Source organism: Ammodytes marinus (assembly GCF_949987685.1).
Source record: "Ammodytes marinus genome assembly, chromosome: 20".
Lineage (NCBI taxonomy): Eukaryota > Metazoa > Chordata > Actinopteri > Uranoscopiformes > Ammodytidae > Ammodytes > Ammodytes marinus.
Window position 1 is genome coordinate 726729 of NC_137224.1, and position 12697 is coordinate 739425.

Below are 12697 nucleotides of genomic sequence, written 5' to 3' on the forward strand. Positions count from 1 at the left end.
TAAAGGCCTACGTCACCGGTGGGAATATGAAGGTGTATTGAAGTCTGAGATCCTATGTGGTATAAATGTGCAAAAAAAAATTAAATCGGTTCATCCTAGCCTGAGAAAAGGCAGAAAGAGTGTTTTATGGTCTCACTGTGATGTCATATTAAGATACTACATACTACATAGGATCTCAGAATTCAATACACCTTCATATTCCCACCGGTGAAGTAGGCCTTTAAACTAAATAGCCTTGTTAATGCACAGCGGATGTATTGATTCTACCTGACAGTGCTGGGTTGAGTAGGTTGCTAATGAGAGTTCCACAGAAGACCAACAGATTGAGGCTCATGTCATCTGAATCCCTCAGGTCGTCAATATGCACCGAATGCCAAACGCCTTTAATGCAAAGGACAAAACATGGCTTTCATTTTCTTAATACATCAAAGCAAGGCAAGGTTTGGCAAGTTTAATTCTATAGCACAATTCAGACACAAGGCCATTCAAAGTGCTTAACAGGGGCATACAATACATCAAGATTAGATATTAGGAATTGCATTTAAGAGATAATAAAAGCAAGGAGCAAATACAGTCAGACAAATTGCCAAAGCAAATATGAAAAAATAAATTACAGGTTAACATCAAGTATAATGTCATCAGAAAATAATTGAATTGCAATAATTAGTATATTCCACTTATTACTCACCGCCTTGGAAGCCAATGTACTGAGATTGACTTGGGATCCGAGAAACCTTGACAATGAATATCACCCAACAGGTCTGATCTTCCAGCGACATCAAGTAATTCATGGTGCAATATCTGGAGGCAAATGGAAGTCATAAACATAGGTGAAATGCCATTCTTCCACTGATCTGGTTTAAAAGTGCTACGAGGAACTTTTAAATATTTCTGAAACAGTCTAATGTTTTCCTCTGATGATCATAAATTACATGTAACAGCAAACGAGACCATCAGTCTATTTTTATATAGATTTTCTTAATGCCTTTGTCATGGGTTTATGCTCACCCAGGAACAACAGCTGGCGTAGTAAAAACACGACCGCTTTTGTCTAAAGGGGGCGCTAGAATTAACACACACTGAAAGTTCCTCAGAGCACCTTTAAAATCACATTGCAATCTGTTCAGTCTTGACATTGAGTCCTACTTTGCTGATGCTATCAGCTCATCACTGCATTGGGATTCCTCGAGGTCCATCTGGATTAACAGGATGTGAAGAGAGTGGCCGGCATCTTTAAGGAACCCCCTGACACACAAATAGTATGAAAAAGTTAAAAATAAATAAAATTGAAATTAAAAATCGTATGCTGGTTTTATCTGAATACGTTTTATCTTTAAGGAAGTCCTTGACACACACAAAACAAACAAAAATTTAAATAAAACATTTCTAAATCATGGTGCTGTTTTCTGAATATGTATCCCGTATCCCCTGATGCACAAATAAGTAAGAAAAATATTAAAAAAGTAAAAAAATAAAAATAAGAACAACCCATGCTGCTCTTATCTGAATAGTTAGTACCGTATCTTGTTGCAGAAGGAGACCTCAGTGTCAAACTGATGGAGCGAGAGCAAGAGGATCCTGTCTGTGTGAAGACCTAAGGCGTGGGCTACAACTCTGACGTCTGCTCTGGTTAACAGGCTCGAGAATGTAGTGATCTATTCAAAAAAACACAAAGAGGGCAGTGAAGTCAACAGCTTGTAAAAAAAAAACAATAAAGAAATTATGAAAGTTATCGGGTCCATGTTGAATGTTTGTTTTTGTTTTTTCTTTAGTTCTGTGTTTGTGTTCTACAAAAAGTAAAATTCCAAAGATAAAGTAATAAAAAAATAAAAAAAAATAAAGCTAAATTGGAATGGTTTGCAGCCTACCTCTTGAAACTTGCTGGACGCCCGATCCTTGTTCAGGCAATCCTGCAGGAAATCTCGGATTGAGTGGTGATGCTGTTGCTGGAAGTACATTCTCTGCAGTTTCTCCTTCTCCTGGTGTGCTAAATCCGAATACTTGAGCCTCACCACAGCGTCGGGGGTGGCACAGTTCAACAAGAGACATTTAGCTAGATCGCAGACTTCATCCTCCTTGTTTTCTTCGACAAATTTGTCTGTGTCCATTATTTCTTCGCTCTCAGACACCATTTGTATGTCGTCACATACCTCAGTGGATCCCTCATCCTTTTCTTCCATTGTCTCAATTCCTTGCTCTTTTACAACAGTGTCTGTGTCCATCGCATCTTCCAACTGATCATCTTCCTTATCAGTTACTTCTTTCAGCCCATTTGAAACGTCTTCTTCCAATCCATCATTTGATTCATTTTGTTGATGCGTGTGTGTTACTTTCTCTGGTCTCCTCTCGAGTGCCTGCAAGAGAGCGCTGGCACAGGCATCGCCGTGGTAGCCGACAAAAACGTCAGAGAGCTTGAAATCTGAGGCCTCACCCGTGAATTCCTTCACCCACTCCTTCAGTTTCTCTAGAACCCTGTGTTGCCATGGTTCTAGATCGGTACTCCGGTCCACCCTGTGCTTTTCGAGCCTGTTGATCAGCGGCATGGGAAAGTGCTCATACACTTTCTTCTGATCTTCCACTACCACAAGTCGGAAGTTTGTATGGACGCGACATTTGACTCTGTGCGAACCCAGACCAAGATCGACGTATTGCTGCCCACTGAGGTAAACATAGTACTGGTTCAAGGCGTCGTACAGGCTTTCGTAAAGATTCTGCATGTTGAGGAGAATCACGGTACGCCCGGTCTCCATGCATGTTTTGACCCGGTTAACGTTGCGGCAGACTTGGGCGTATTCCTGGTCTTTCGGGAATCCTGAGCCGAAGACTATTTCAGGCGGTGGGGCGTCTCCTTTGCCAAAGATCTGTTGCTGAAGGATATGCAGAGCTGCGTTGTTGGTGGTCAGCAAAAGGAGGTAACGGCTCTCCTGGTCGGTGTCATAATCAAGATTCTTTTTCACCATTTGCAAGGTGCTCGGTCTGTCGATTTCCATGATGTTCAGGAGAACCTCTTTGAAAAACTGTACGGGATCAAAACCCTCTGGTTGTCCACTGAAGTTGCGCAGGATGGCCTCTACCAACTGTCCGCCATCTGGTTCCAGTTGTGTGGACTTGACGTCCGCAAAGAGCATTTTGACCAGGCTGTAATAATCCCTGAGACCAAAGAACTGATTTTTTGAGGTTTCTTTACAGATGCTCAGGAAGGCCTTCGCCAGAGATGGGAAGAGGTGTTTGATTTTCAGGAGAATTTGTTTGGAGGAGGAACAAATTCCCTTCGCAGTTTCCACAAGTTCATCCTCGCTTGGATCCCACCTGGACACAAATATTCCTCGGTTCATCTTGGCCGGATCGAGGGCCCAGTTGGAAATACCTACAAAGCCGACCTTCATGTGTGGATCTGGCTTGTCGTTGTCAATGCATCCGTCCTCCAAGAGTGGATGAAGGGTCTTCAGGGGCATCTGAGGGGAATCTTCTGCTAGTCCTATCTCGTCAAGCACCACCACTGATACATACTCATCCATGTTTTTGTCCTTCTGGAAGCGTGCGCAGTTCCTGAATGTCCCTATGATGCCCTCTGGACTGGAGTGAGGACTGCACTGGAAGGAGACCATGTGCACTTGCTTGAGCTCTCTGAATAGTTCATAGTGGGAGTTCTGGCCCTGCATGGCATCGGCAACCACTGTTTTAGCGAGCGACTTGGAGCTGCCTGGCTTGCCGACCAGAAAGAGTGGGATCCTGAGCTCAATGCAAACCACCATGAGGAACACATTCTCTTTCAGTGCAATGTTTTTGGCTATGGTCTCCCTTGTGTTTATGTTCTGAAGGAAGAAGTCTTGACAGGTTGAAATCACATCCTGCAATGCTGCCGAAGTGTCCAAAGGTTCTGGAAAGTGCTCACAAATTGTGGCGAGGTACTGGTCTTTGTCCACTAGTGCTGGGTAGTAGCAGACTCCAACTGAAAGAATCAAGCATGTCAGTGTTTTCCCAGCTTCACTGAGATGTGATGAGTCATGAAAAAGGACGTCGCTATGCTGGTAAAACCAAACCAGCACCTTCATAGATCTCTCCACATCTCTGAGACTCACAAAGCTACACTCGTTTTTCCAACTTCGCATGTATGTCTGGGAGGCTCCGAGCACATTTGAAATGATGTCCTTGCAGTTCACTGGCAAATGATGGTCTTGAACTGTCTTCTGGACAATCTGTTTGATGTAGGAAAGTTCAGTTGAATCACTCAGCTGACCAAAATCCCAAACCAAAGACACCATGCTCGGAGGGAGAGGATGAACTCTATAGACCAGCTGCCTCAATGGGACTTTCCCGAGGCGATCTTCTGTTTCATTTGCCTTCACCCTGTATCCTAAACCTGCACGTTCCAAACGTTCCACCATTTCCGGTGAGTGCTTCCTGTAAGGATTGCAAGCAGCTATTATTTTCAAGCCACTGCCTGCCTTCAGAGGTTCCCCTTTCATGGATTGGTCACACAGGATTTCTTTGATGGCAAAAATGGCCTCTGTGGTGTTGGCTTCGTCAAAGAACAAAATTGTGTCTAGCTTGTGCATTATTTGGTTCTCCACGGCAAGTATCTCTGCCTCCCTGACCTTTCTGTAGATCATCTCTGCTGTAGTTCCACCATGTACCTTGACAAGTACCATGTTCTCCGCTTGCTTTCCTCCCCTTTGCAGAGCACAAAGGAACCGAACCAATCTGGTTTTTCCACAGCCGGTTTCTCCCATGATGACAACTGGAATGCTACATCTGAACCTCATGTGAATGGCCAACATCTTCATCACATTGTCAGCAGTGAGCTCATATGTGGGGTCTGGATCAAATTCTCTGTTCGCTGCACCAACAACGCAGGAAATCCTTCTGATTTTGTCCGACCGGGGCCTCTCATCAAAGTCCTCAGTGAGAGAGATGTTTTGCCTCACCAAACCTTGAAAAAGTTTTTCAGACATCACATTTTGTATCAGGACCTTGGAGCTGTGTGGATCGACAGCATTGAGTGTGTTTCTCCCCATCTCCACATTGAAGCCAAGGAAAGACATAGAGAACCGGTCGGCATTAAAGAAAATGTACGGGTGGGACTCATTTTCCCAATGCTTACGAATTGTCATACGAGCAACAATGTCTTCCTCCTGACTGTTATCAATGTGCAGCGTGGGACTTTCATCAGATGTGTTCAGAGATGGCGAGGCAAAATCTCTTGCCATTAGAATCATGAACTTCACAATGAAGTCCTTGAAACCAGGCAGCTGGTCGGCCAGAAATTCTGCATCACAGAAAATTGAGTTCTCACAATCTTTCAGTTGGACATTGAGGAACCAGGAGAAGTTCTTCAGCTCAGCCCAAGAAGGATCCTTCATTCCACAGTCTGCCAGAAAGTGATTCACACAATCGATGGGATCCCCCCTTCTAGACCCTTCCTGGTATTTAAAATGATCCAGGTTATGATTGCTTCTGTAGAGCTTTAAGTATTGATAGGGTCTTTGAATGCCCTCGCTGCAAAACTCCTGTTCATCCATGAGCGGATCAAAGGTCGGTTTTGTCAATGCCCGTCTACTGGCCATCAACTGCATCACCTCTTTTGGAGGTCTACAACGGATGGTAGGCAGTATGTCCAGAAGTCCAAGCCTCATCTGTGTGAGCAAATAAATCACATAGATTAATGAAATCCCTTGCAACCGTTAGGTAATTTTTGTAATTTTGCTTTAGATTTGAAATGGGTGATGGGTAAATCCTAAACAACGAACATTTGCTGTAATTGGACACTTTAAAAAAGTTAAAGGCTATCCCTCCTGTTAATGTCTTAAAGCACATCTCATGAGATTTTTAAATATTTTTGACATTTCAAAAGAATTCAAAAATGTAAATAAAATTCCAAGATTGAAGATTAATCATGATCTTTAAAAGTTTCAAATACCTGCTTCTGCTGGTTTTGAGGCGATGTGTGTGTTAGGACCTCAACAGTGATCAAGTGGCCGACATTCCTTCTCCACAGCATGCCATGGCTGTCACACAAACAACCCAGGACTAGCAGATGGAAAAGGAGCTCTTCCAGACCTGAACGAACCTGACAGGTATCAAAAGTATAAAAGAAGTCAGACTCCCAAGTACCACGAACAATAAAACAGGCTATACGTAGAGATAAATGTTTGTGTACTTACTCCAGCCGTGTCAATGTGCAGGAGAACAGGGTCCTGCTCTCTCAAAGGTGCCAGTTTGTCTGATAGAGTCTTTATCAAAGAGTCTATATCAACACATGGCTCAATCAGTCTGATCGTTATATGGTCTGCTCTGGAAGATTGCTGCTGGAACTTCTCAAACAAACGATCCACATACAGGGATTTTCCTACAGAAAAAAAGATGTACGTATGTTAAAAAAAAAATCCAATAATTAATCTGAATGATACACAGCTCTGGAAAAACAAGAGGCAACTCCAAATGATAAGTGTCTATTGTTTTATTATGTGTATGTGTTTGAGTAAAAAGAACATTTCCTGACTACTGAAAAGATTTCTCAGAAAATGCCAAGAAAAAATATTGTCATTAAAAGCATTTTCCTTAATTATTGGTGGAGGGATGCCGATTTAAGACAAATTTGGAGTGGTCTCAATTATTTTTCCAGAGCTGTATCCGAAAGACTTTTACGTGATAACACTTGACAAAATGTACAGTTTTTACACAACAAACATAATGACCGGTGAGGGGATACACTTACCAACTGCAGGGCGTGTAGATGACACCATCCAGACCGAGAGCTGGTGTGGAGAAACCAGTGCGACTGGGTTTTGTGTTTCTGTGTTTTGTGTGAAGTGGCGATGAAGGTATTTCCTGGCGTTCTCTGCTGTTAGACTCACACCAGCCTGCACTTTGTCATTGCTGAAGAACGAGGGAACATATCTGTGCTGGTGCTCGACCGGACTGACTATCACCAAACGATAATCCGGATTGGCACTTCTCTGAAGAACCTCAAAGAGCTCGCCCAAGGCCACACTGACATCATATCCTAGCAGCCCCGGATTGACTAGAGAATATATCTTCTGATAGTTTTGGCCGGAGCCTTGGCTGAGAGCCCGGCGAAGAAAGATCTCCGCCTCTTCCTCTGTGGTTTCCTCTCTGCAGACTAGAACTTCATCAGTAGAAGGTAGAGGCTGCTCTGGACTCTCCATGTAAAAAGACAAAATGGTGGTGAAAACTTCTGGAGTGGGACAAAGCACAAGATTGGGCTTTCCCTCCTGGAGGACCGGTGGAAGGTTCCTGATCATGTGCTGCTGGTTCATCTCAGAGAGGCATGAGAGGAATCGAGCCAAATACGAGATGTCCAAGTACTCGTTGAGATACTTCGGCATGTCATCCTTGAATCGACGCCAGAGAGTTTCAAGACTGATCTCCTCATCACATTTCATCACTTCATCATCGTTGTCATCTTCAGAGGAAAAGTCCATCAGATCATGTGCCTCCTCTTCCATGTCTTCTTCAGAATGTCCTGGTGAATCTTCAAACTCAACATCTTCCAATTGATTGTGCTTCGAGGTCATACTTTCTGCATTACTGAAAGCCTCCTTGACATCAGCTAGAGTGCACTGAGGCTTAATGGGAAAAAGCAGGTGCCATAACTGTGGAGGAACTGAAGCTTGACGTTGACAAACTTTGTGAATCCAGTGGCACAGGTACACCATCTGCTCTGAGGTGTAGTGGTTCAGCAAGTTGAAGTTGGAGCGCATGTCGCTGATGAATGAACGCCATTCTTTGTGGCAGGTTTCCATGGAGTGAGAGAGCTTTTGTAGCTGCTCAGTCACCTCGTCGTAATACGTCATCTCTTTACCCTTCAGGGATGAGAAGGTGACTTTGATGCACGGTTGCTGTTCTGGGCAGCACTGGACCGCAGCGTCCCATTCTCTGAAGAGCATGTTGCCGGATGTTTGCATCTGAAGTAAGATGGTGCCCAGTCTCTGAACTCCTTCAAAAACCTAAAATACAAGTAGACAGGAGTGATTATATGGTTAATCTCAACAGATTAGACCACACACAAGGATTTAAGATAACCTATTAAATTTGATTAAGAACTGATTATATGTACAGTAAACACATGAAACCCTTTCACATGATCTAAGATGGTACATTTTTATCCAGTTATCATAATAGGAGTTTATAAAAAGACCTTCTGTAGATGCACAGCCATTTTTGTTATAGTTCAAACATCATCTACGTAAACTCTTACAAGAAAGCTACACACTTCTAGCCTGGAAATCCAAACCAACATCTAGAATCTTGTAGGATCTGGTGATGAGCAATAGACCTTCCCATCTCAAGGAACGTCACCAACACGTGCATTTCAAATACCACTGCACGCAATTGGATAGCACTACGACCAATCAGAGCAATAAACAACAACATTCGTTAAGCCAACTGACCTCTGTGAACCTGTTGACTTGCTCTCTGCCGTGCTCTCCTTTGGACGACATGAGCATGAGTTTGTTCTGTAGCTCCAGCAGGTCTTCCAGCTTGTAGCTCTTTTCCTCTTTGCCGGTTTTCACTGTGACCTTCACCATGTTCTGTAGACATCTCTGCAAAACAAGTGAACATCAGAAAGAAAATTCCCTTTGTTGTATATTGTTGTCGGCCACTAGTCTGAGCAATGTTTCTTGGTGTGGCCGTAACATATTTGGGGGCTCGTCCGGGTAAAAAAAATAAAATAAAATTATGTATTTTTTCTTTATTTTTTTTAATTTTATTCCATAATTCATATATGAGTGCTGCCATAGTGTTTTTCAGTCTAAACACATAATAATAATGTTAATTATGAAAAAAATAATGTTAATTATGAATTATGAATTTCATATGAATTCAGGCAGATCAGCCGACATTTTGGCATCTTTGACTGATCTTTGACAGGTTATAACAGGTAGATTGTCCACTTACCTTCTCTGTGTTTCTGTCAGACCATCCGATGTGATAAACTCCATTAGTATTAATAGAAGTAGCCAGGGAGAGAGAGGACTGCTCCACAGAGCCGTGGGTCTCCTTCAGCGCTTTCAGCCAGCTCAGCAAACGAGTAGATTCTCTCTGCAACACAAACCAAGGAGCATCACTTTACTTTGCCACAGTAACTGGACTTTATCTTCTGGCCACAATGATGAATGAAAAGTGTTTTGGTCCCATCCAAAGAGGCATTACAAGACACCGATATAATACAATACAACACATTTTCTGTCGTACAAACACATTTGAAATACAATATCTGTACTCTTATATACATCCAGCACCAGATAAAATTAATCTAAGCAAATAGTGAAATGTTTATCTTAGCCCACGCCTCTTCACTAAAATCAGTAATGACATTTGTTCTATTTTCAAATAGCCAAGATAACATATCTTGGTCCTGCATATAACAAACTTCCTTTAATTTGACTTTCTTGAATAACCTTAGTCTCAAATCATGGTGAAATTAATGGACAATACAAAAACTATTTTCATTGAGCTCACAAAAGTTATTAAAGTTATTTGACAGAATGTACATAGCTTGGGCTACAAATAAAGGAAAGAAGTAAATACCAATTTGTCAGGTAGCTTCTCGTCTCTGTTTTGGGTTTCCCAGACCTGGCGAGCACACTTCATGAAATCCACAAACCCAGCGTTAGGCGAGAGGGTGTAGAGCAGAGGACCATAACCCATCACAGCGTCATGGAAACAGGCCACCTGGTCGATCTCTGTGTCATTCTCTCCAGCAGAAATAGAAGCCAGGTCGACATACACCTTCACTTCACTCATATCTGTCGAGGAGAGAAAGAATTAGCAGGAAATTTGAGAGAGAATGTATGCTTCAGACTGCACTTTGAGTAGGAAGATGATACTTTAAAAAAAAGCACTTGTTACCCCTACCATTTCATGTGGCACTGTGTAGTTTGGTTTATTTGAAGCTATAGTACTGACGTGATTCGTGTTGTTCTGAGTTTGTACCTTCATGGCTGAATGCACTGGAAGTCGCTTTGGATAAAAGCGCGAGCTAAATAAAATGTAATGTAATGTAGTGTAATGTAATATAATGCTTTACATTAACCCTCATCCTACTGACCGAGGTAAACTTTGTTTTGAATCTCATAGACATAGATGATTAATGGTATGGTTCCAATTTTTCTCTATATGCCTTTGTCAATGAATGTGTTCCATATGACTTCATGTGTGTAATATTTTATTTTTTTTCTGTTTCTCTTTTAATAATTACTTTTTAAAAGAACTAATATAATGGGGTCAAAATTTGAATAGATAACATTTGTATAGATGTTACCATTTATTGAGTTACGAATTGAAACATCTAAGTAGATTTGAATGACATATTATTTTCTATGCAAGCGTCTTACCTTTAAGTGTTTCTTTGATCCAGGTGACCAGAGTTTGGCTTGATAGAAACTCTTCCAGACATGCCGTGTTCTGCCTGGTGACTTTGGACAGTTGCTCTTTGGCACGTAACAGGTCTTCAGTTAGGGAGCCCAGGGCCCTCTGCTTAAAAGTGTCTTCTTCCTGTTAAATAGCCAGACACATAATGGATTTTTTTAATATATTGTCAAAAGAAGAAAAGTATATTTAAGTGAAAGAGAGACGGCAGGATGCATGGCCAATATATGTGACTGTCAGATTAATAATTGTTTTATGACCATGGTGAAGCAAAGTCAACTTTGATTTAGCGTTCATAAACACAGGCTTTTCGTAAATCGTTTGGTCTGAGCTTGCAGGGATTCAGACCCGAGAAAAGGCATTAATAATAACTAGAACATGATATTAAAATAGCATTCTTTTCACTGGTGGTCTCGTTTGCTGTTACAGGTAATTTATTGTTAGATCAGAAGACTATTACCAGTTGGCTGAGAGTGTCAATTTCAGTGAAGTCTCCGGAAAGATTCATTTCCTCTGCGATTCTCAGCACGGCGCTGGCTGCAGCCGCGGCCTGGTGTAGCTGTCGGTACTCCTGAATCTGACCATGTCTTAGCTCCACACAGTTCTTTATCTTCTCCCATCCGGACTCACTAAAAGTCTCTGACATTAGAATAAGCTCTTTCTTCATTAGCTTCCCATCTCCTTGGTCTCCAGAATCTGCCAAAACCTTATCGAGCTGCTTGAAAGTGATGTTCCCACTTGCTATGTTGTCGCTGAGTTGATGGAATTTGGCAAGTAGCGGATTCCAGATTCTTTCAGAGATCTGTATTAAGGTGACTGCAACAGGCCCACTTTCTGACGCCAAAAATTCTGCCCGCTTCACCCAGGAGGAGAGAATCAAGTTGCTGTGATGGAGTTTGTGCATTTCGCTGGCCATTTTCAGGACGTTCATACTGATGTTGTACCAGATGACCGGTGGAGAACCAGTCTTCCCCAGTTTTCCCTCAGAATCAAAGGCCTGAACGAGCACCAGTTTGTTCAAGCCGACGGTTTGGAGGTCTGCATTGTGCTGCTGCTCAACAGTCGACATCTCAGGAACTGGTTAAATAAGAACAGTGAAAGAGAAGAAAATTAAATAAATGAAATCACAATACAAATCCTTCTGTAATAACCTTCAGAATAGTGCTAAGAATGATTATGGCAAGTTTAGTTGATGTAAGTGCTTTAGAAGTTGGGATTTTTGGTTCAGAGTATTGAAGAAAACGTATGATGAGATAATGTCTGTTTAAGATGGTTGTATAGGAGAAATATAAAGATGCAAACAAACAAGGTGCAGTAAAACAAATACCAGCTGTATATGTTGGACCTTTGATTTATACTAGTACGGAAGAAGACATGTTACGGAAAGAAAATAGACAAAAATGTCTTAATTGACAGTTTGCAGTGGGGTACTTCCTTAATTTTCTTAGTTCTACTTACCTGTGATGCTTTCTGTAACCTTTGCTATCATCTTCATCAGTGTTTCCATCTGCTGTTTCCGCAGTATGAAAGATTCCATGTCTTTCTCTCTCTGAGCCAAAACCAAATCCGCACTGACTGGGACCGTCTCAGATTTGGTGTTTTTCTTGTCTGTGAAAAAACAACACATATTTTATTAATTAATATGTTTTATGTTAAGGAAAATCAGAATCACAATTAGAAACCTTTTGTTCATACCATGGAGTAAATTAAGTTTGTAACAGTTTCTCAAATTTATAGTAGAAATATATGGAGAAATATATAAGTGTAGAAAAATATGAGACTAATGCTACAATATGTAGCCTAACAAATATGAAATTAACAATATCAATATAAGAATGATAAGTATATAAATATGAAAATTAATTTAATGCGAGATGTAAACACTTGAAATAACAAAATTACATGAAATATTGTTATATCAATAATATGTTATTTGTATAAATATTAGGTCAACAAGTACAATATCCATAAGACCATACCAGCAATGTAACACTATAATAATAACTAATATAATGATTTGTACATTTAACTTATTCCTCAGAGATGAAATATTACACTTGAAATTTAACGTAGTATTTATATAAGTGATGTTAGTGCAGGTTAAGGTGCATACACTGCTGGTGAAGTCTCTTGAACTCTTCCTTGTATTTCAGGCAGGTCTGCAGGTCTCCAAAGGAAATGTTTCCCTGAATCAGAGAATCCACCAGGGACTGAAGAGAAACCACACAGCTGTGAACGATCTGAGCAGCAGAGTCATCAACATGGATCGACTGCCAATCACCTGACAGAATACAATGACATT

At 41.3% G+C, this 12697-nt stretch overlaps 1 protein-coding gene across 1 annotated transcript in view; it reads right to left on the reverse strand.

Annotated features, from left to right (window-relative positions):
• The window catches only part of rnf213b (ring finger protein 213b), a 61367-nt gene that overhangs the window by 36005 nt on the left and 12665 nt on the right, over positions 1–12697 (reverse strand). The window contains exons 16-30 of the mRNA XM_080049143.1: positions 12509–12676; positions 11854–12003; positions 10856–11472; positions 10362–10521; positions 9556–9773; positions 8923–9066; positions 8415–8567; positions 6719–7970; positions 6165–6349; positions 5921–6070; positions 1869–5636; positions 1519–1655; positions 1147–1245; positions 689–801; positions 268–381 (exon numbers count right to left, since the gene is read on the reverse strand). Coding sequence (XP_079905269.1) covers positions 268–381; positions 689–801; positions 1147–1245; positions 1519–1655; positions 1869–5636; positions 5921–6070; positions 6165–6349; positions 6719–7970; positions 8415–8567; positions 8923–9066; positions 9556–9773; positions 10362–10521; positions 10856–11472; positions 11854–12003; positions 12509–12676 — 7428 coding nt within the window. The remainder of the gene's footprint in view (positions 1–267; positions 382–688; positions 802–1146; positions 1246–1518; positions 1656–1868; positions 5637–5920; positions 6071–6164; positions 6350–6718; positions 7971–8414; positions 8568–8922; positions 9067–9555; positions 9774–10361; positions 10522–10855; positions 11473–11853; positions 12004–12508; positions 12677–12697) is intronic.